General features: G+C 40.9%; 2 protein-coding genes across 2 annotated transcripts; both read left to right on the top strand.

Moving 5' to 3' along the window:
• The first annotated feature begins 4,904 nt into the window (after positions 1–4,904).
• On the top strand, positions 4,905–9,172 carry LOC116698245 (protocadherin 8). The gene is made up of 4 exons (XM_032530059.1): positions 4,905–7,527; positions 7,630–7,828; positions 8,156–8,489; positions 8,825–9,172. Exons 1-3 carry the CDS (start codon positions 5,062–5,064, stop codon positions 8,467–8,469), a joined length of 2,979 nt encoding a protein of 992 aa, XP_032385950.1. The 5' UTR covers positions 4,905–5,061; the 3' UTR covers positions 8,470–8,489; positions 8,825–9,172.
• A 996-nt stretch (positions 9,173–10,168) lies between these two features.
• cnmd (chondromodulin) lies at positions 10,169–14,711 on the top strand. The gene is made up of 8 exons (XM_032530326.1): positions 10,169–10,289; positions 10,450–10,587; positions 11,144–11,284; positions 11,407–11,520; positions 11,652–11,805; positions 12,227–12,369; positions 12,881–13,024; positions 14,691–14,711. The coding sequence occupies exons 1-8, from the start codon at positions 10,230–10,232 to the stop codon at positions 14,709–14,711; spliced, it is 915 nt and encodes a 304-aa protein (XP_032386217.1). The 5' UTR covers positions 10,169–10,229.
• Positions 14,712–17,214: the final 2,503 nt, after the last annotated feature.

The raw sequence follows: 17,214 nt of genomic DNA, 5'->3' as shown, positions 1-17,214 counted from the left end.
AATAAATGTCCCGTACAGTCCTGATTTAAAAAAATAAATAATCAAACATTAAATTGCTGGACTCAAGCTTGTGGGAATCTTAACATTCTTGGTCAATATACCCAAGCATCTGAATTAAACACAGTGGTTTGAATTTGATTAGATGATTCTAAACATCAATTATTGTCTGTATTTGGAGCATCTTTAATATATTACCTTATTCCAAAACATGATCTTAACATGAGTGTATTGCAAACGTGACTCTGCTTGAAGAAACAAATACAATCTGTCACAGTTGTTCTCTCTATTAGTTAGAAAGCTTATACTTTAATATTGCCCACCTACCTTTTTATTAACTGCATCATTTTCCACTGCAATGTGGCTCAGTGGGCTTTTCACAATGTTTCAGATCATTATTGCTTTATTGTTAGTGTTGTGTTTCAGATTATTGTTAGTGTTTTAACCACAGCTCACTGTGGACTGCATGGCTAGCTAACAGTGTTCTGAGCAAAATGCAAACATGCTGTCAACAACTCTCCTCTACGCCCTATTAAGATATATGGTAGATAGAGAAGTTGGAAGAAAATTGAGATAAATTGTGAGCAGATGCCCCAAACATGTGACTTCAGAATGCTGGGTAGTGGAACAATTATTCTCTGGGTTTCTATCCTATGCATGCAGTCTCCACAGCAGATGAACAACAACACGTAATTATACTGGAGAGAACAAATCACTATCAAATCTAAAATGCTCCACTAGAGGTTGGACAGAACAACTAAACAGAAGGACTGGGCATGAACACGTTTGGTGGAAACTAAATCAAATCCTTAGTGAAGATTTACAGCTTTAGTTTTAATTTTACTGCTTAAATGTAGCTTACACTGCACTTTCAGCTATCATGGTTAAAAAAATTGGGAAATTACCTTATCCGGGGTTGATTATATCTATGCAGACACCTCACAAATATGACAAAGAGGAGGCATGTGTTGCATTCCATTACTGTAGTCCAAAGTGCCAGAGAAGTGTCACCACAATTCTGTGGTTGGATTTTGAAGAGATTATGGTGGTATTGCATTGTGACCAATTTTAAGAAGATGTATACAGTCCATTACATGGCCAAAGCTATGTGGACACCTGAACAAAGCATGCAAACAACCAAGTGTTACATCATTACACAAATGATTGTGCATACATATGATTCCATAAGCCATGGGCGTTGTGAAACTATCTGCCCTTCTAATAAGAATTTCTACAAAACCTTTTTTTTGCTCCTATTAAGCTGTATAAGCATAGAAGAGCAGTAAGACCTGCAGTCATCGTCTAATTCCTAGGCCTACAAATATGTTTCCCACAAACCAGGAGAGAGGCAGGATGTCTAATCTAATGACTAGAAAGATAAACAACCTCTCATGTACAGAATGAGAACATTTTCTCAGTTAGACTATTGAAAACATCCCCTCATTCATGTGATGTTTTTACATACAGGTTACAAAGTGAGACGATATGTTACTGATTGTAATTACACTGGTCCAATTCAATACGGCCACGCATCATACAGATGTCCTTTGAACATTTATTTCCACATTTCCATCGTAAGACACCGTGAAAACTACAAAGAAAATCAACACATAAAATACAATAAGTAAAATATACTTCTTTCAGTCATTTTACAGTTTCCTTAACTGGACGGGCCCCACGAGGTTAGCGTCACAACAGTACAGGAAGTGCATTCAATGCAAAAAAAATTACAACAGGTGTGGCCTTTGCTTTGGAGTAAGTGGTTCTAAACTTTTGGGATCATTAATGCTGTCAGTAGTGAGGCGTTGACTGTTTACTATTGACATTGCTTCATAGATCTTCCGGCACTCTTGGCAAGAACACAGCTAAAGACGCTTCTAACTGTCCTTACCTGCCGTACCCAAACCCTTCCCATGTGGCTGGCATCACGTTCATGATAAAGTCACAATATTTCTCGGCCAGGTAAGACGTCAGTCTATCTTTAACAACTTATTTTAAAGCCTTTGTGAGTTCATTTTTTGCCCCAACAAAATTTGTCCCTTAATCTGACCTGATTTGTCTTACAACTCCACGAATAGCTAAAAAACACCGTAGTGGGTTTATGAACGCGTCAGTTGTTAGATCTTCCTATATTTCAATGTGGATTGCTCTTGATTATAGGCAGGTGAATATCAGACCATACCTCTTATGCTCTCTGCGACCCTGCTTAGTGAGAAAGGGCCCGAAACAATCCATCCCACTGAAGGAGAATGGTGGTGAGGGATCAACACGATTGGCAGGTAAATTTGCCATCTTTTTGTTTCTGTTGGTCTGCGAGCTCTTCTGCATGTGACATATTGTTTGATGTAAATTGCCACAATTTTGCTGCCACCCACCACCCAGTAACCATGTGCTCTGAGCTCATTGAGAGTCTGTCCGCTGCTTTGATGCTGACTTTTTCATGGCAGTAACCTATGATCAGAGGTGTAATCACCCCATCTCTTGGTAAGATTACTGGATGCTTCTAGTCATGAGGTAAGGAGGCCTTCTTTAATCGCCCTCACACTGCATTACTAGATCAAGCTGGAACAATTGATGGTTTTGTAGCAGTTTGCCATGATTCAACATTTGTATTTCCTCTTTGAAGGCATTCTTTTGAGCTAACTTCACAAGTACAAGACTGGCTTTCCTTCTGTCTTCTAGACTTATGGGCTTTATTTATTTGTCTGTAGTACTTATGTCACTTTGACTTCTGGATCTCCCACCATAAGCTGTGGAATTGACTTTTCGGTGACAATCTTTCTTTCCCACAGGAATTTTGGTCCAGTGACCCACATAGAACTCGTCAACTCTGCCACCTTGAGCCCTCTGGAAGCATGGTCTGCCGGTTTTTGGTTCTCAACTCTCTCTGCATCCCCATCTTTAATTACACTGTCCATGACCTTAATGTAGTCATCCTTGAATCTGGGATTTCTCTCAAATTTTCTCTTCAGTTGTTCAGCCGCACCAGAGCCAGTCACTTCTTTCTGGCAGTTGTGGGCGTGTCTTAAAAGGAAGAGGCATTTCGAGGTGTCCATCTGCATTCTGGTGTTTTCTTTCATTCCGTAAATGCATAAACTGAACGTTATCTTGTGACATGCTCTTTTTCCCAGGGTTAGTATCTTTGAAGTCAGCTTCAAGGTCTCTGAAGAAATTGGCTGGTGTCAATGGTGGAAATTCCTTGACAGACACCCGATGACACAGACCTGTTACTTCTGTTGACTTTGCAACCTAAGATTAATTGCCAACCCACGTCAGTTTTAACACCATACGGCTCATAGTCCCCTCCTATTACGACTTTTCGTGGAGCCAAGGCTCTGGGGAAGTCATTGCCTATGAGGAGTCCAACTTCACACTCCATCAGCTCTGGTATTTCCTGTGCTATTTGGGTGAAATGTGTCCACTTTTTTGGCTGTTTCAGGGGTAGGGATTCTTTATGAACTGACATTTCACAGATGTTAGGAAAGACTGTTTACATCAACGTACTGCTAATTGTGCATTTATCAACTCATCAACTCATTTGTATCAAGTCCTTTCTTTCAAACTGTAGCCTACAACGGTCCATAAAGAAGCACAGGATAGCACAATCAAACCTGGCGCTGTCTGTGGAGCCGCCCGTTTTGTTTTGACAGCAAATGAGGAGACAGATAATGCTCTCTGTGGCCTGTAGGGGATATTTGCGAAGCTGTAGTCCTCGTTGTTCCTGTACTCTGTTGGCGAAATCGCGGCCCTCTGCACTCTGTGTCAGGAACGGCTCTCCTTCCTTATCCCGTGGATGAGCACTATCTCTTCTTTTGCTTCTTGTCCGGTCACACGCTGCCTCAGCGATGCTTCTCTCTCTCTTCACGGACGCACGCTGCTCTTTAGCAAGACTCTCACTTTAGACTCTTGGCCATGCTGGCGTTAGGTTTTCACTGTAATTACGCTGGTCCAATTGAATACTGCCATGCATCCTACAGATGTGCTTTGATAATTTATTTCCACATTTCCATCGTAAGTCATTTTACAGTCTCTTAAACATGTTTCCTTAACTAGACGGGCCCCACAATGTTCGCGTCACAACAGTACAGAAAGTGCATTAAATGCAAAGAAATTACAACAAATATTAAACAAATATGACAAGGCTGAAATACAAAAGCACAATTACCATGTGCGCCTCTTGAACCGTGCAAAATCTTAGTTTGAGCCCATACATTTTCTCACTGCAGGTATATTGTACCGCGTTGGCTCTTTCTGTATACCTGTTTACCCACAATGCAACAGGTGTGGCCTTTGCTAAGCTCTGGTCATTTGACCTTTGACTTCAACATAAAAAATGGCATTTGTAATAAAGAACTAAATGTAAACAAAAAATATTTCAAGGTGAAATATTTTAGTACAATTTTAGATTAAACATTCCTTTTTACACTCTTATTTATTATTCATTTGTATGAATTCACACACTAATGAAATTATCAAAAATATGGACAAAAACATCTCAGTAGCACTGTCCCTCAGACAGTTACACTGATCATCTTTCTTTTTTGTGTGATAACAGATAACCAGAAAATAAAAACCTACTGCCAAATCAAGAGATGATCAAGCACCATTCTCCTTCAGAAGTGTTGTGGATGTTTTAAATAATTGAACTATTTAATTTAGACAAAATACCAAACATCAAAAGAAGAAGAAATAGGCTTTTTGCTAAATAAAACTATCACTCCGTAATGGCTGTGAAAACACAATAAACAGAGCAATGGCATATCGTTCTCCCATCTTCTTCTATTTCAAAACTTTCTTAAGTGTGCACTCTTTTTTTCATAAAGGGGTATTTTTAATTCTAAAGCGATGGATTGGTCACACTTCGTCTCATTAGCATGACAAGCCGTATAAACCCCGCCACTGCAGAATTTTGAGCTGTGTTGAAGGCGAGGCAACAAGCGTATCTGACTGGCTGCGCGCAAGGAGCCAGTAACTTTCACTTCCAGCACAGTTCAGTTCATACAAGCGGGAGCTGCATGGAGAGCTCACTCCAGAGGTGAACGGCTCTCATCTGTTCAGCACACAATGAGGCTGCTTACCGAGGGAAAGCTTACTATAAAGATGATGCGGAGCAAATGTCTAACTTTTTGGCACCGGTGGATTTTTATATCCACAATCTATCAATTTTTATTTGCCTCACCGGCTCAGTCCGAGGGAAATACTATTCGATACCAGACCCATGAGGAGGACGCACCGGGTACAGTCATCGGAAACCTTGCCAAGGGCATGTCCTTGAGTCTGTCTCATTCCTCCAAGACCAATTTCAGGATGATGAAACAATTCAATGATTCATTCATCAGGGTAAGAGAAAGCGACGGGGAACTCACTGTCGGGGAACGAATTGACAGGGAAAGAATCTGCAGACACACTCTACAGTGTCTCATCACTTTTGACGTGGTGAATTTCTCCAAAGACCGCTACAGATTGATTCACGTTGAGGTGGAAATAAAGGACATCAATGATAACTCTCCGGAGTTTCCAAACAAGGAATATGTAGTGGAGATCTCAGAGAACGCGGCATTGGGGTCCCGTATCCCTTTAGACCCAGCTGCGGACGCTGATGTCGGGTCAAACTACATCCAAAGCTATCAGATTTCTGTCAACAGTCATTTTACCATTGATGTGCTCCTGAGAGCGGATGGGGTTAAATATGCGGAATTAGTGCTAATGAAAGAGCTAGACAGGGAGACTCAGTCATCATTCACCGTGGAGCTGGTCGCCACAGACGGAGGAAACCCTTACAGATCAGGGTCAACAAAGATAACTATTAAAGTGACTGACTTTAATGACAATAGTCCCGTTTTTGACCAGAATAGTTTCTCAGTTAGTTTGCCAGAGGACGCACCGGTTGGCGCTGTTATACTGGAGTTAAACGCAGTTGATGCTGATGAGGGTTTGAACGGAGAGGTCGTCTATGGGTTCGGAAAACAGGTTTCTCATGAGATCCGAGGGCTTTTCCAAGTGGATAATAAATCAGGTCGCCTGACGCTCAGGAGCCCAGTGGATTTTGAGGACAAAAGCACATATGAGCTAGACGTCCAGGCGACTGATCTGGGACCGAACCCGAGCCCCTCCGTGTGCAAAGTCATAATTTATGTCACAGACGTCAATGACAATGCCCCAGAAATCAGCATCACCCCGATGACCTCCATTACGACAGGCGTTGCATACATCAGCGAGGCGGCAGACAAGGACAGTCTGGTGGCGCTGATCAGCACCCTGGACAGAGACTCGAGTGTTAACGGCCAGGTCCACTGCACATTATACGGTCACGACCATTTCAAACTCCGGCAGGCTTACGAGGACAGCTACATGATAGTTACAGCAGCAGTCCTAGACAGGGAGAGGATTAGTGAGTACAACTTGACGGTCATGGCTGAGGATTTTGGGTCACCTCCGCTGAGAAAGATCCTTCAGTATACCATTAGACTCAGCGACGAGAATGACAACGCCCCTCACTTTACAAAAGCTGTCTATGAAGTTTCAGTGGTGGAAAACAACGCCCCGGGCGCTTACATCACCACAGTCGAGGCCAGCGACGCGGATCTGGGCAATAATGGCAAAATTACTTACAGACTTGTGGACAGTGTTATCATGGGGTCCCCAGTGAACACATTTGTGTCTCTTAATTCCGTGTCTGGCTCTATATATGCACTAAGAAGTTTTAATTATGAAGTGATGAAACTGCTAGACATACACATCCAGGCAAGTGATGGGGGGTCACCACAGTTGCAGAGCACAGCTGTCATCAGACTAAAAATAGTAGATCAGAATGACAACCAACCTTCTATCATAAAGCCACCCCTTTACAAAGGATCTGCTGAGGTTTTTCTGCCCAAAGATGCACCTTCAGGTTATGTGGTAACTCAGATAAAGGCCACAGATGCTGATGAAGGTCTAAATGCACAGCTGTCCTATAAAATCACAGAGGGGGGACACCTGGGTTTCTCTGTCAACAAAGACACAGGAAAGGTGCATGTGAGCCGACAGCTGATGTATGATCTCACAGACAATGTCAAAGTCACAGTGTCAGTCAGTGACAATGGATCCCCGGCGCTTACCTCTACAGCCATTATACATTTCAGCTTCATAGAAGGAACTCTTCCCAGCATGCCTTCCTTGGCTCAAAATGGCAGCGAGGAGCTCTTTGAATGGGACATGTCCATAGCCATAATCATTGTCCTGGCAGGGAGCTGTTCTCTTCTCTTGCTGGCTATCATTCTCATAACAACCATTTGCAGCAGTCGGAAAAAAGAGACAAAGGAGGGGGGGTACGATGAAAAAGAAGACATACCAAATGTGGAAAAAGTGGAAAGTGGTCATGTTGATTCATTGATTGCCAACCACAAAGGCAAAGTGTTTGATGTTCATCCATTTCCAGAGAATCCTCCATTGGCCAGCAGCAACACAACAGAGACAGGCTGCGAGGATGGCAGGCAGACAGCAGGCATCTTTGAGTCAAACAACAGGGTGGTGGAGGGTAAATTAAAGGTAAGTCATTATTTTGTTCAGAAAGTTTGTTTTTTTTCGCATCAAGTTTGTTGTGTTTTAAATCTTCATTTAACATTTGTGTTGAATGTGTTGTTTTTGCAGGGTTACTCTACTCTTCCGGGATATGGGAAAGAAACAGTCAGACCAATAACAATATGGAAAGGGAATTCGTTCACAACAATCTCTGCAAGAGATCCCCACATAAGTGGCAAGGACAGTGGAAAAGGGGACAGTGACTTCAATGACAGTGATTCTGACATAAGTGGAGATGTGCACAAAAAAGAGTCGCCGCCAACAAACAGTGAGTGTCACGGAAAAACCTTAACGAAATATTAATAATAAAATAGAAATTCAGAGAAATTAGTTAAATGAGACCGGATGCAAATTTGAAATCCATGCAAAGATGTGACATGCTTTCATTTTTGCTTCTTGTATTAAGGTTTATATTGTAATCTCAGCCATGCACCAGATTATGTCCAGTTACAACAATGCATTTTCTAATCTACTGGACACATTATGATTGGTCTTACCTGGGCTCACTGGGTTCTTTCAACACCAAACACCCTCAATCAAGTGAGCCAGCAAATGTATTCGTATTACACTCTGACAGCACTGCTGTTTTCCACAGGTCTCTGGGCTTGTACAAGCGAGTGCAAAGTGTTGGGACACTCGGACCGATGCTGGAGCCCTTCAGCTACAAGGCCCAACACGATCATGGCCTGTGGGCCGCATCTCTCAACTTTCAACAAGACTGCTTCCCTTCCCAGGAACACTGGAAGGGAAAACTACTATCCAGCACACATACCCAAAACCAATGGTCTGCAAAGTGTGTACGAAAAAGTCCAACACCAGGAATTTGATTATATTCTAGTTGGTCCATCAACACCGGCCAGAATACAGGAAACAGATGAGATGTCCATTCCAGAGTACACAAACTCTTAAAGATACACTACCAGTCAAAAGTTTGGGGGTCACTTACAAATTTCCATGCCACTCCATTATAGACATAATACCAGCTGATCTGAATGTGTGGCTGATCTTTAATACAATATCTACATTAGCCATTATCAGCAACCATTTATCCAGTGTTCCAGAGGCACATTCTAATCTGATATCATTTTAAAAAACTAACTGAGAAAACATTGGAGAATCCTTTTGTAATTTTGTAAGCACATAATGTAATTTGAAAACAGCTGACCGGGTTAAAAAAAACAATGCAACTGATCTCAGCTGGTATTCTGTTTATAATAGAGTGCAATGGAAATTTCTAAGTGACCCCAAACTTTTGACCGGTAGTGTACATCCAAAGTGATCCTGTCTTTATACTGTACATTACTTTGATCTTAATTGACTCTATGTTGGATTGTTGCAGTGTTGTGTGTCTTTTGGCTCATGTAAGACTGTTCATTATATTATGTGTAATATGCAAGATTTTGTACATTAATAATATATTTTTCATAATGATGTAATGTAAAAAAGGATTTTATTATGAATTTTCAAGAGCATGTGTTTACTATTTAAGGGGCATGAGCTATAGACATTTAGGCCAAAAGGAGCCTTTCCGCTGTGAAAAACAATCAATATGAAAGATTACCATGTTTGTGGTAGGTTTTGTCACATTGTTACACAAATAAACAGTTAAAAGCTCAATTGTTTTGCTGTTGAACCACGGTTTAATAGGTCAGCTATCTGAACTTACAGGATGCAAATGCAATCTCTTAGGAAGAATACAACCTATTGTCCTGAGGAAATATTCTGAAAAGCACACAGAATAACCTCAATTAGCCAACTGAATGCATTTTATTTGCCTTAAAGGCTTATATGCCGCAATAAAGAAAATGTGGTCCTCCAACGATCACAGTTAAATTGATAGCAAGCATACGCCAATGTCATATTCTTTTCAGGGTGCAAAATGTAGTTACTGGGCTGCCTCAATTTGCATGCAAATGTTGCAATTTTGATCAAATGCTCATACAATTACATATTTTTTTTCCAAGGTCAAAGAATCTCCGCACCCTTTCTGATTGCCTCCCAGCTTACCAATTATCTCCCAAAAAATTGGTTCAATCTGTTTCCAAGCAACAGCAGCACTGCACATTTGAATCTTTTTTCTTTATATGTGTCTTCTTTTTAAGTCATGATAAAGACCGAGTAACCTTGACCACCAATGTCAAATCAAAAAATTAATAATTAAGCAAAGGTTATGTCTGTGTGTGTGTCTCTTATTGATGGTATTGTTAGGCATTCCATTCTTGTGGCATATTGTGGGAATATAAAGACCTAAGAAGACTCACTTCTGCATGCAAGTTTTACTACAGGGAGTGCAAGTCTGTTCATATCACACCTGTAACAACATAAAAACTGAAGGAAATCTGTAGTATTCATTGACTTGTAACTATAAGGGGTGGGTTGATTTAATGAAAGGCATGAAAAATAATGTTATATTACTGCGTGTGCAACATGGCAAGAGTCAATCTGAGCTCAGAACTTCTTTTAGTTTGGTACCAGAGGAGGGCCACCTTGCTTTAGAAGACCTGGACCTATAGGTAACATTCAGATGAAGAATTTAGCTCAAACATTTTATATCAACTGTGAGTCATTCACACTGAAATGTCACAAAGCCTCCTGGTGGATAACCTGATTCCCCAAAGAGAAGCAACAGTGTTAGTAGAGGAATCATAGAGGGCATCACGACAGAGACAATGGAAAAAGTCCATAATACCACTCACGGATCTGGTTGTTTTGAACATTGTACACCTGCGGTAAGACAAGCTTAATATGTTTTTGATTATAAATATAATTGACAGCAATGACATGCAAATTGTAAACTCTGCAAAACTGATACGTTTTTCAAGAATGTTATCGGTTGTTTTTGTTTGGTGTGCATCATTTCTTACTTTAAATCTTCTGAACTTTGTGAAGGAACAAAACAGCACACCAACATCTGCTGCGGTCAGCCGCCTCCTGAGATTTGGAGCCGTGGCTCTTATTGTTGGCACAGTGTTGATGTTGTGTGCATCCATGGCTGCTCTCTACCTGTGGAAAGTCAGCGATAAAAATGTAAGTGTCGACTGAGGATCATGCTGTAGTTACTCAGCACAGTTATTACAGTACCCCTTCAATAACTGACATCTAAAGTGCAAGTAAGGTGGGAAATGGATTAAAAGTAGATCCTCTGATAATAAAAACGTTTCAACGTAGGCATTATTGCACAAGAGTTATTTATGTAAATGGCAGAGATACCCTATAAACACTCTTGTTCATCATCACATTTCTCACTTTAAAATTGCATCTTTAAGTCTGTTACAATCCATGCAAACAACATTTTTTGCTCAATTTTCTCTAAAATAGTGTTATGTTTATGTCTCCTATTGAGCTCACCTGTAGGGCAAAAATTCCCACCACGGTCTGCAACTGCATCTCCTGTAGTGCTTTGCTCAATTCTTGCAACCTTAAAATACATGGGATTTATGTTAGAGAAGCAACACCAATAATTATAAGCACAAACTTTGTAAAACTTGTTTTTCTGAATCTCATTTCTATTGTGTTTGCCACAGTGTGATTTACATAACTTGACTAATCAGTCATTTCAACGTTTCACCTTGAATGCTGCCAGGTTTATAATGTGCGTTACAGTATGAACATCAATGGGGAGGTGAGACAGGGCTCCGTGGAAATTGATTCAGACAACAACGTGGAGAGATTTAAAATGGGGAGTGGAGCTGAGGAAGCTGTGGAGATTCATGACTTTCAAATAGTGAGTGAATTTGACCTTGTTCTCTCTTCCTGGGGTTGGCTACTTCAGCTGAGACTTTCTGTGGGCTTAGCAAAGTGGCAAAGCTGTGAGTGTAAACATGACATCTCTGTTATTTACTGCAGGGAATAACTGGAATCCGCTTCTTTGGAGGAGACAAGTGCTATATAAAATCCCAAATCAAAGCCAACCTTCCGCACATGGGAGCTCAAAACAAAGAGTCGCTGATGTTTGACCTGGTATGTGCACACTACTTGATAGAAAATGTTGCAAATTCAAAAAAAGAAATGACGGTGTTGTTAAAAGAAAACACATCTTCTGCTAATTTAATTTTTGTAATTCAAGGACATTATCTTTTTCTTCTTGCCAGACAGATGAAGCTATTCCAGTGAGTTTTGACGAGAAGCTCCCCATATGGGTTTCTGCCGAGCAGCCGCTGAAGGACACCAGCTTTCTGAGCAACAAAATTCGGGGTCTTTGCAGGGAACTTCCCATTTACTGGCTCCAACCTGTATATCCTAAAGGTTTGCCCTCTTTTCTCTTATTTCTAGATATTATGTTTCAATTCTCTCTACCCATGAATCTATAAAACTGGCATGCTAACATGGTCTATTCCACTAAAGTATTGTATATTCTGTCATGGTTTATTCAAAGCTTAGTTGTGTTTGCCCTGCTTATCTGCTGACACACTTGTAAAATGTGCAGTCGTGTCTGAGAAGTTGGTGAAACACTTGATGTCTTGAATATACTCTACATTTAGAGTACACCAAAAAAGGCTCCGGTCTTGTATTAAAAAAGAATGATCTTGAAATATGCAAGAGTGCTTGAAATCACGGCTGCTAATTTAATTATTCAGGACCTGAGACGTCCCGTATTTAATTGAGTTGAGGACATTTGGCTCTTGTGGAGTTGCCCCAATCCTTGCCTCTTGTGGTGATGAAACAGATGGGGAGGAGAAAGGAATACACCGACCAAACGGCAGTTTAAACAAGAAAGTTGAGGCACTGTGGGAGGGGAAACCCGTGAGTCCCAAAGATACACCTCCGAGTGGGGGAAAGAAGGGGGGAGGGGGCACAGTCTGCTGCGGGGTCAGCATACAACCCAAAACCCCCTTCTGTGATTTTCCATTCATCAACACACGTTTGTGTAAAAAAGGGCTCCAAGGGGGGAAATTTTGTTTAACTATCGGAGGCCTAGCGGACCCGGAAGAATCCTGAAGTAAAACCCAGGATTAAAGTTTCTCTGTTTGTCAACACGGTTTTCAAATTACTTCATAACACTTAAAATGCCACTCTTGTTAAAAATGTATTGTCAAAGAAATAGAAGTATGTGGTGTGAAATTTGTAATTGCCAGCGATATACTATGTGCTGCTGTGGATTGCCATTTAAGCTATGTTAAAGGCAGGGGGGTAACAGCGCAATTTCAATTGATGAATTTTTTAATTGAAGTAAAAATTCCCATTGTTTTAAAAAAAATTCATGTTGCTGAAATGTTTGTTGAGAGGATGAAAAAGTTTTTTTAAAAACATTAAATTGCAAATGAGTTTGGAAAAAAAATTTGCTTTTTTAAATTTAACTTTGCTTTAAAACCCCGCGCAGTGGGGGTGCCGAGAGGAGGTCCCTCCTTTGACACCAGTTGACCCCAGGGGATCTCTGTCAGATGCCACGCAGCTACATCCTGTCAGAAAATTTGTGAGCCTCTGCGGGTTTTACGGCCAGGGCCCTACAACTACAGAGTTCCGGGTAGTTTGCCGTCTTTTTCCCGCCGCTGGTGGTGGCCCTATTTTAGGTTTGTGGAGGAAAAACCCGGGTTCTAAACATCAGTTCTAGCAGTTTTATGCATGCAAATAGGTTTTTTGATTTTGACTGAAAAAATTTTTTTAGAAAGCTATGCTGTTAGCATAAAAGAAGATCATGAGTTAATTACCTTTACAATACTGCTTTTCCCCTAAAAATTTTTTACAAAAAAGGTGCTTTCTCTTTGGCTACTTGTTTTCATATAGCAAAACTGGAATACAAAATGCCACTTTCCTTTTACAAACGACAAAAATGAGCACATTTATTTTTGCATCATGTAATACTAAAGATTAATGTGCTGTACTATGTGTAATGGAAGGTATGGGACTGAGTCCAAAGGCTCAGCAGATCATGTACCTTTCCTGACAGAGTAGGCTTTAATAAATTCTAATTACAGTATATGCTGGCTTTGATGTCAATGTTTTTTTGTGTCACATCATGTTTCCATGGTTCCACTGGGTGCTTTTCTGATAAAACTGAAGTGACAGCAATGGTTGCCATAACTTCTATTCACAGCTGAGAATCAGTTTGAGGGCAATGCAATTTGTGCACACTGACATCTGCATTGATGTGTACTAATGTGAAATGAGTGTCATGGCACTGATGGAAAATATTTCCATAAAAGGGACATTTTAATTAAATAAATAAATCTATATTTTTTCTATAATGAAAAATAGAGGAGTGTGGATGCCAAGCTACCAAATAACATGATCACAGAGACAGGCCTTTTTTTGCGCAGCTGTTATTTTGGCATGTGGTGTAGGCTATTCTGAATACCTCAAAATGAAAAGAAATGAGATTATGATCTCTAAAGCCATATGCCAACTTTCTAACTAATTGAAAGGAGCCATGTTGCGATCAAGACGATTTCACAGAGGGTGATCTAGGGACATCAAATTACAACAGATGTGAAATTGCACCATATCTGCCACTAAAGCCGCATTGAAACTCTGATGCAGTATGAACGAACAACACAAAGAGATGCTTGTCGCTTTGCTTGGAGATTTTTCCTGGTTTTCACAGGGGTAGAGGTGCTTATCACATCTGCAGTGCTGATAAGACGGCCTCTGTGCTTCCGTAGGCTATATAATATTAATCCCTCTCCCACGTCTGCAGATGCACTTAAAGGAAGGTGACAAGCATGACATATCCAGGACCTCCTGATGGCTCGTGCTCTGGAGTGCAGCCGCTAAAAGAGCCCCAAGTACCCTCAAGTGATGTAAATTTGCAGGGGGAGTCCAATTTCCATCGCAGCACTGTCACTGCCATGGTCATTAAACTAAATCATCCCGCTGTGTGTCACACAGCTCCCATTTTAAAGTCCCCTCAATAATGGAGTTATACTTGGACTGCAGATTGCAGCACAACAGTGGAATGTCTGACCTGACAGCAGCTGGAAGTACGTGATTATCACTTTAAATCACAGGCAGACAGTGTGTATGGATGCAAGAGATAACTTGAAATTATGAATTCATTGAGAAACCTTTCTATATATATTAGCTCCGTCTGTTGTTTAATAGGACTATTCATGTGATCTCTAAAGTTAATAACTGCAGCTAAAATGTAAATATCCTGTGTGCCTGTTGCTCTTTGCGGTTTCTTTGGGTTTCAGAATATGTTGATACAGCAGTAGAAGACAAAGCGCTCTGAGTCTAAGCTGGACAAAAGGAGAGAAAAAACAAAGCAAAAAGCAACAAAAAAAACATATCATCACAAGCAACAACTCAAAATGGCATTACACTGAGAAAAAATACAGAGCTCAGAACAACAGCAGTTTTGTTATCCTAAGGACCTGTTTCTAAAAAAAACTTGTTTCCTTTTACCATTCCTCTCCTAAGAAGAGAAATGTACTCCCATTGACTGGGGAAGATGAATGTGTTGGAGAGCAGCTTCAGTGTGTGAGACAGTGGGGCCTTTTTGTTTGTCTCCCCTCTGGGGCCAAGCTTACCCTGGGAGCCCTGCAGGCCAGGGAACAAACAGAGCTTTGTGAACACTGACCCACTGTGCCCAGCAGCCAGACTGCAAACCTCCACTCTTGTGCTAATAGGAAACCACAGAAGAGGAGTCTGCAACAGCCAAGGGAGGGGAAGCTATCTCGCATCCACCTGTGCTTTCATCATTGCCCATCAAAACAAGCACAGTCAGGCAGGGGTCTGTGGTACTCTGGTAACCACTGAATCAAAAGCTTTTTCACCAACATCCTCTTGCCACCAGCACTCAGCAGAAATAAATGTGGGATACCTTAGCTGGTGATTTATTTTGTGGCATGGATTTGTGCAAATCAAGCCCATGCACTCACTGGAGTTGCCTATACATATGTCAATAGCCTGTTATAAATTTGCCTGTTGTTGCCCAAGAGGCATTAGAAGTGTGAATAGAAGTGTGAAGTGAACCACTCTGGTAAACGTGTCCTATATTTGATTGCATGTTTTCCATTACATACAGACATGAATGAAATAAACAGTAGTGACAGTCCATTTTGCACCTTAACCAGAACACAGAAACCCTTTTAGGCTAGCTCATTATGTTTTTCTGCAAGAAAGCACTGCAATACGTTTATAGATGCCGGCGTCGTGAAGAACCTGTAACCCACAGTTTTGCACCAGCAATAACCACCCAGGCACCAAAGATGTCTTTTCTTTTCTCCTGAATGGACAGAAATAACATGGCTGAACGAAGGGGGGCTGATACAAGGCTTAAATGCTTTTTAATTCCATGGTTGAGTGACCACTTGCAGTTCTGCCCAGTAGCCTGACTCTGTCTGCCATTTGAAGTTCCCTTGCCATTGGCTGGAGTCTCTCTCTCTCACTCTATCTCTCTCTCTCTCGCTCTCTCTCTCTCTCTCGCGCTCTCTCTCTCTCTCTCAATGTGTTTTATTGGCATGAACAAAAAACTTTCTTTATCTGTCTATCTATCTTCCTCACTGTCTCTCCTATTTAGAAAGCAAGCCCCTAATGGCCATCAATTGAATCCCTGCTGGTATTGTTAAAGGACGTCTGTCTTGTTTATTTCACAGAGTTAAAAACATTAAATATTGTCAATAGACCAAACTGCACATAGATAACACGTTCCATGTCATGAGACATTATAGCAATTCTGTGACTTTAATTTGCAAACACTGCAGAGATTTATTTTCCTGTGTATTGCACTTGGTTGCATGGTGTCCTTGTTACATTTAAATACCAAACCTGTAGTGTGGTGTAGGTCTAACGTGGACACAGTGCTGAAATCTGCACCGTTGTTTTCTCAGTGACACACTGTGTGTGACATTAGTGGGCTGGAGGCATCCAACCTGCAGTGGATGTCAAGAGTTCATCACATGAGGTGGACAGTTCTCTTTACAACACAGCAGGTATGGTTGTCTGTACAACCAATGCAAATTATACTTCCTCACCCATATCATTTTTTTTTTACCCTGCCAGTGAAATAAAGTTTGAAAAACCATACCATGACTGATGGGATCAATAGTACAAGTTTTTTTTTTTAATCATGGCATTTGTCAAAACATTAGACACCTTAGGATGTACACCAGAATGTACACGTCTTCTGGTGGGTGCTTAAAAAGAGCTATAGATGGCTCAAAGCAGATTCAAATCAAGACTTCACATCTACAAACTGTAACTGTAACCTCCACAAAGCAATGTCAAGAGGCTTGTCACATGAAAGCAAAAGTTGTCTAAAGAGTTGTGGGTAGTACCGACAAAGTTTATGGAAAAAAAGTAAATGTGTTTTTAATCTTCAGCAGCACGTGCAACAATGAGGGAGCCTGAGCTCTTAGATATGCCACCCCGAGGGCAGGCTCTATACTTAAGGCTTACAACAGCCTCATTATCTCCCTCAACTCACATCAGATCCTAGCAGCAGTTTGTCACAGGCAGGCTCCTCTCTGCCAGTAGGCATCAGACCAATCCTCCTGCAACGCTACTGTACATAATTGCCATATGGACAGCATTTTGAGCCAGACTGAAGACTAAAAAGCCCTCCAGTCAGATTCCCCAGATAACTAAATGAATATTTTATCTCATTTCCATCTAATTTGCACAACATTATTATACAGAACTGAATTTTTTAATTAATTGATAGAACAGATCAAACACAGGTTTACACTTTGATTTTCGGGAGCTGTTATTTTCATA

The sequence above is a fragment of the Etheostoma spectabile genome, chromosome 11 (assembly GCF_008692095.1).
Source record: "Etheostoma spectabile isolate EspeVRDwgs_2016 chromosome 11, UIUC_Espe_1.0, whole genome shotgun sequence".
NCBI lineage: Eukaryota > Metazoa > Chordata > Actinopteri > Perciformes > Percidae > Etheostoma > Etheostoma spectabile.
This window is presented reverse-complemented; position numbering and strand designations above follow the sequence as displayed.

What these genes read in the sequence shown, in the direction of transcription:
- LOC116698245 (XM_032530059.1), top strand. Translation starts at nt 5,062, where the DNA reads ATGAGGCTGCTTACCGAGGGAAAGCTTACTATAAAGATGATGCGGAGC. An exon ending in TGGTGGAGGGTAAATTAAAG is followed by an intron (nt 7,528 to 7,629) that starts GTAAGTCATTAT and finishes TTGTTTTTGCAG; the next exon opens with GGTTACTCTACTCTTCCGGG. An exon ending in AGAGTCGCCGCCAACAAACA is followed by an intron (nt 7,829 to 8,155) that starts GTGAGTGTCACG and finishes TGTTTTCCACAG; the next exon opens with GTCTCTGGGCTTGTACAAGC.
- cnmd (XM_032530326.1), top strand. Translation starts at nt 10,230, where the DNA reads ATGGAAAAAGTCCATAATACCACTCACGGATCTGGTTGTTTTGAACAT. An exon ending in TTGAACATTGTACACCTGCG is followed by an intron (nt 10,290 to 10,449) that starts GTAAGACAAGCT and finishes AACTTTGTGAAG; the next exon opens with GAACAAAACAGCACACCAAC. An exon ending in AGATTCATGACTTTCAAATA is followed by an intron (nt 11,285 to 11,406) that starts GTGAGTGAATTT and finishes TATTTACTGCAG; the next exon opens with GGAATAACTGGAATCCGCTT.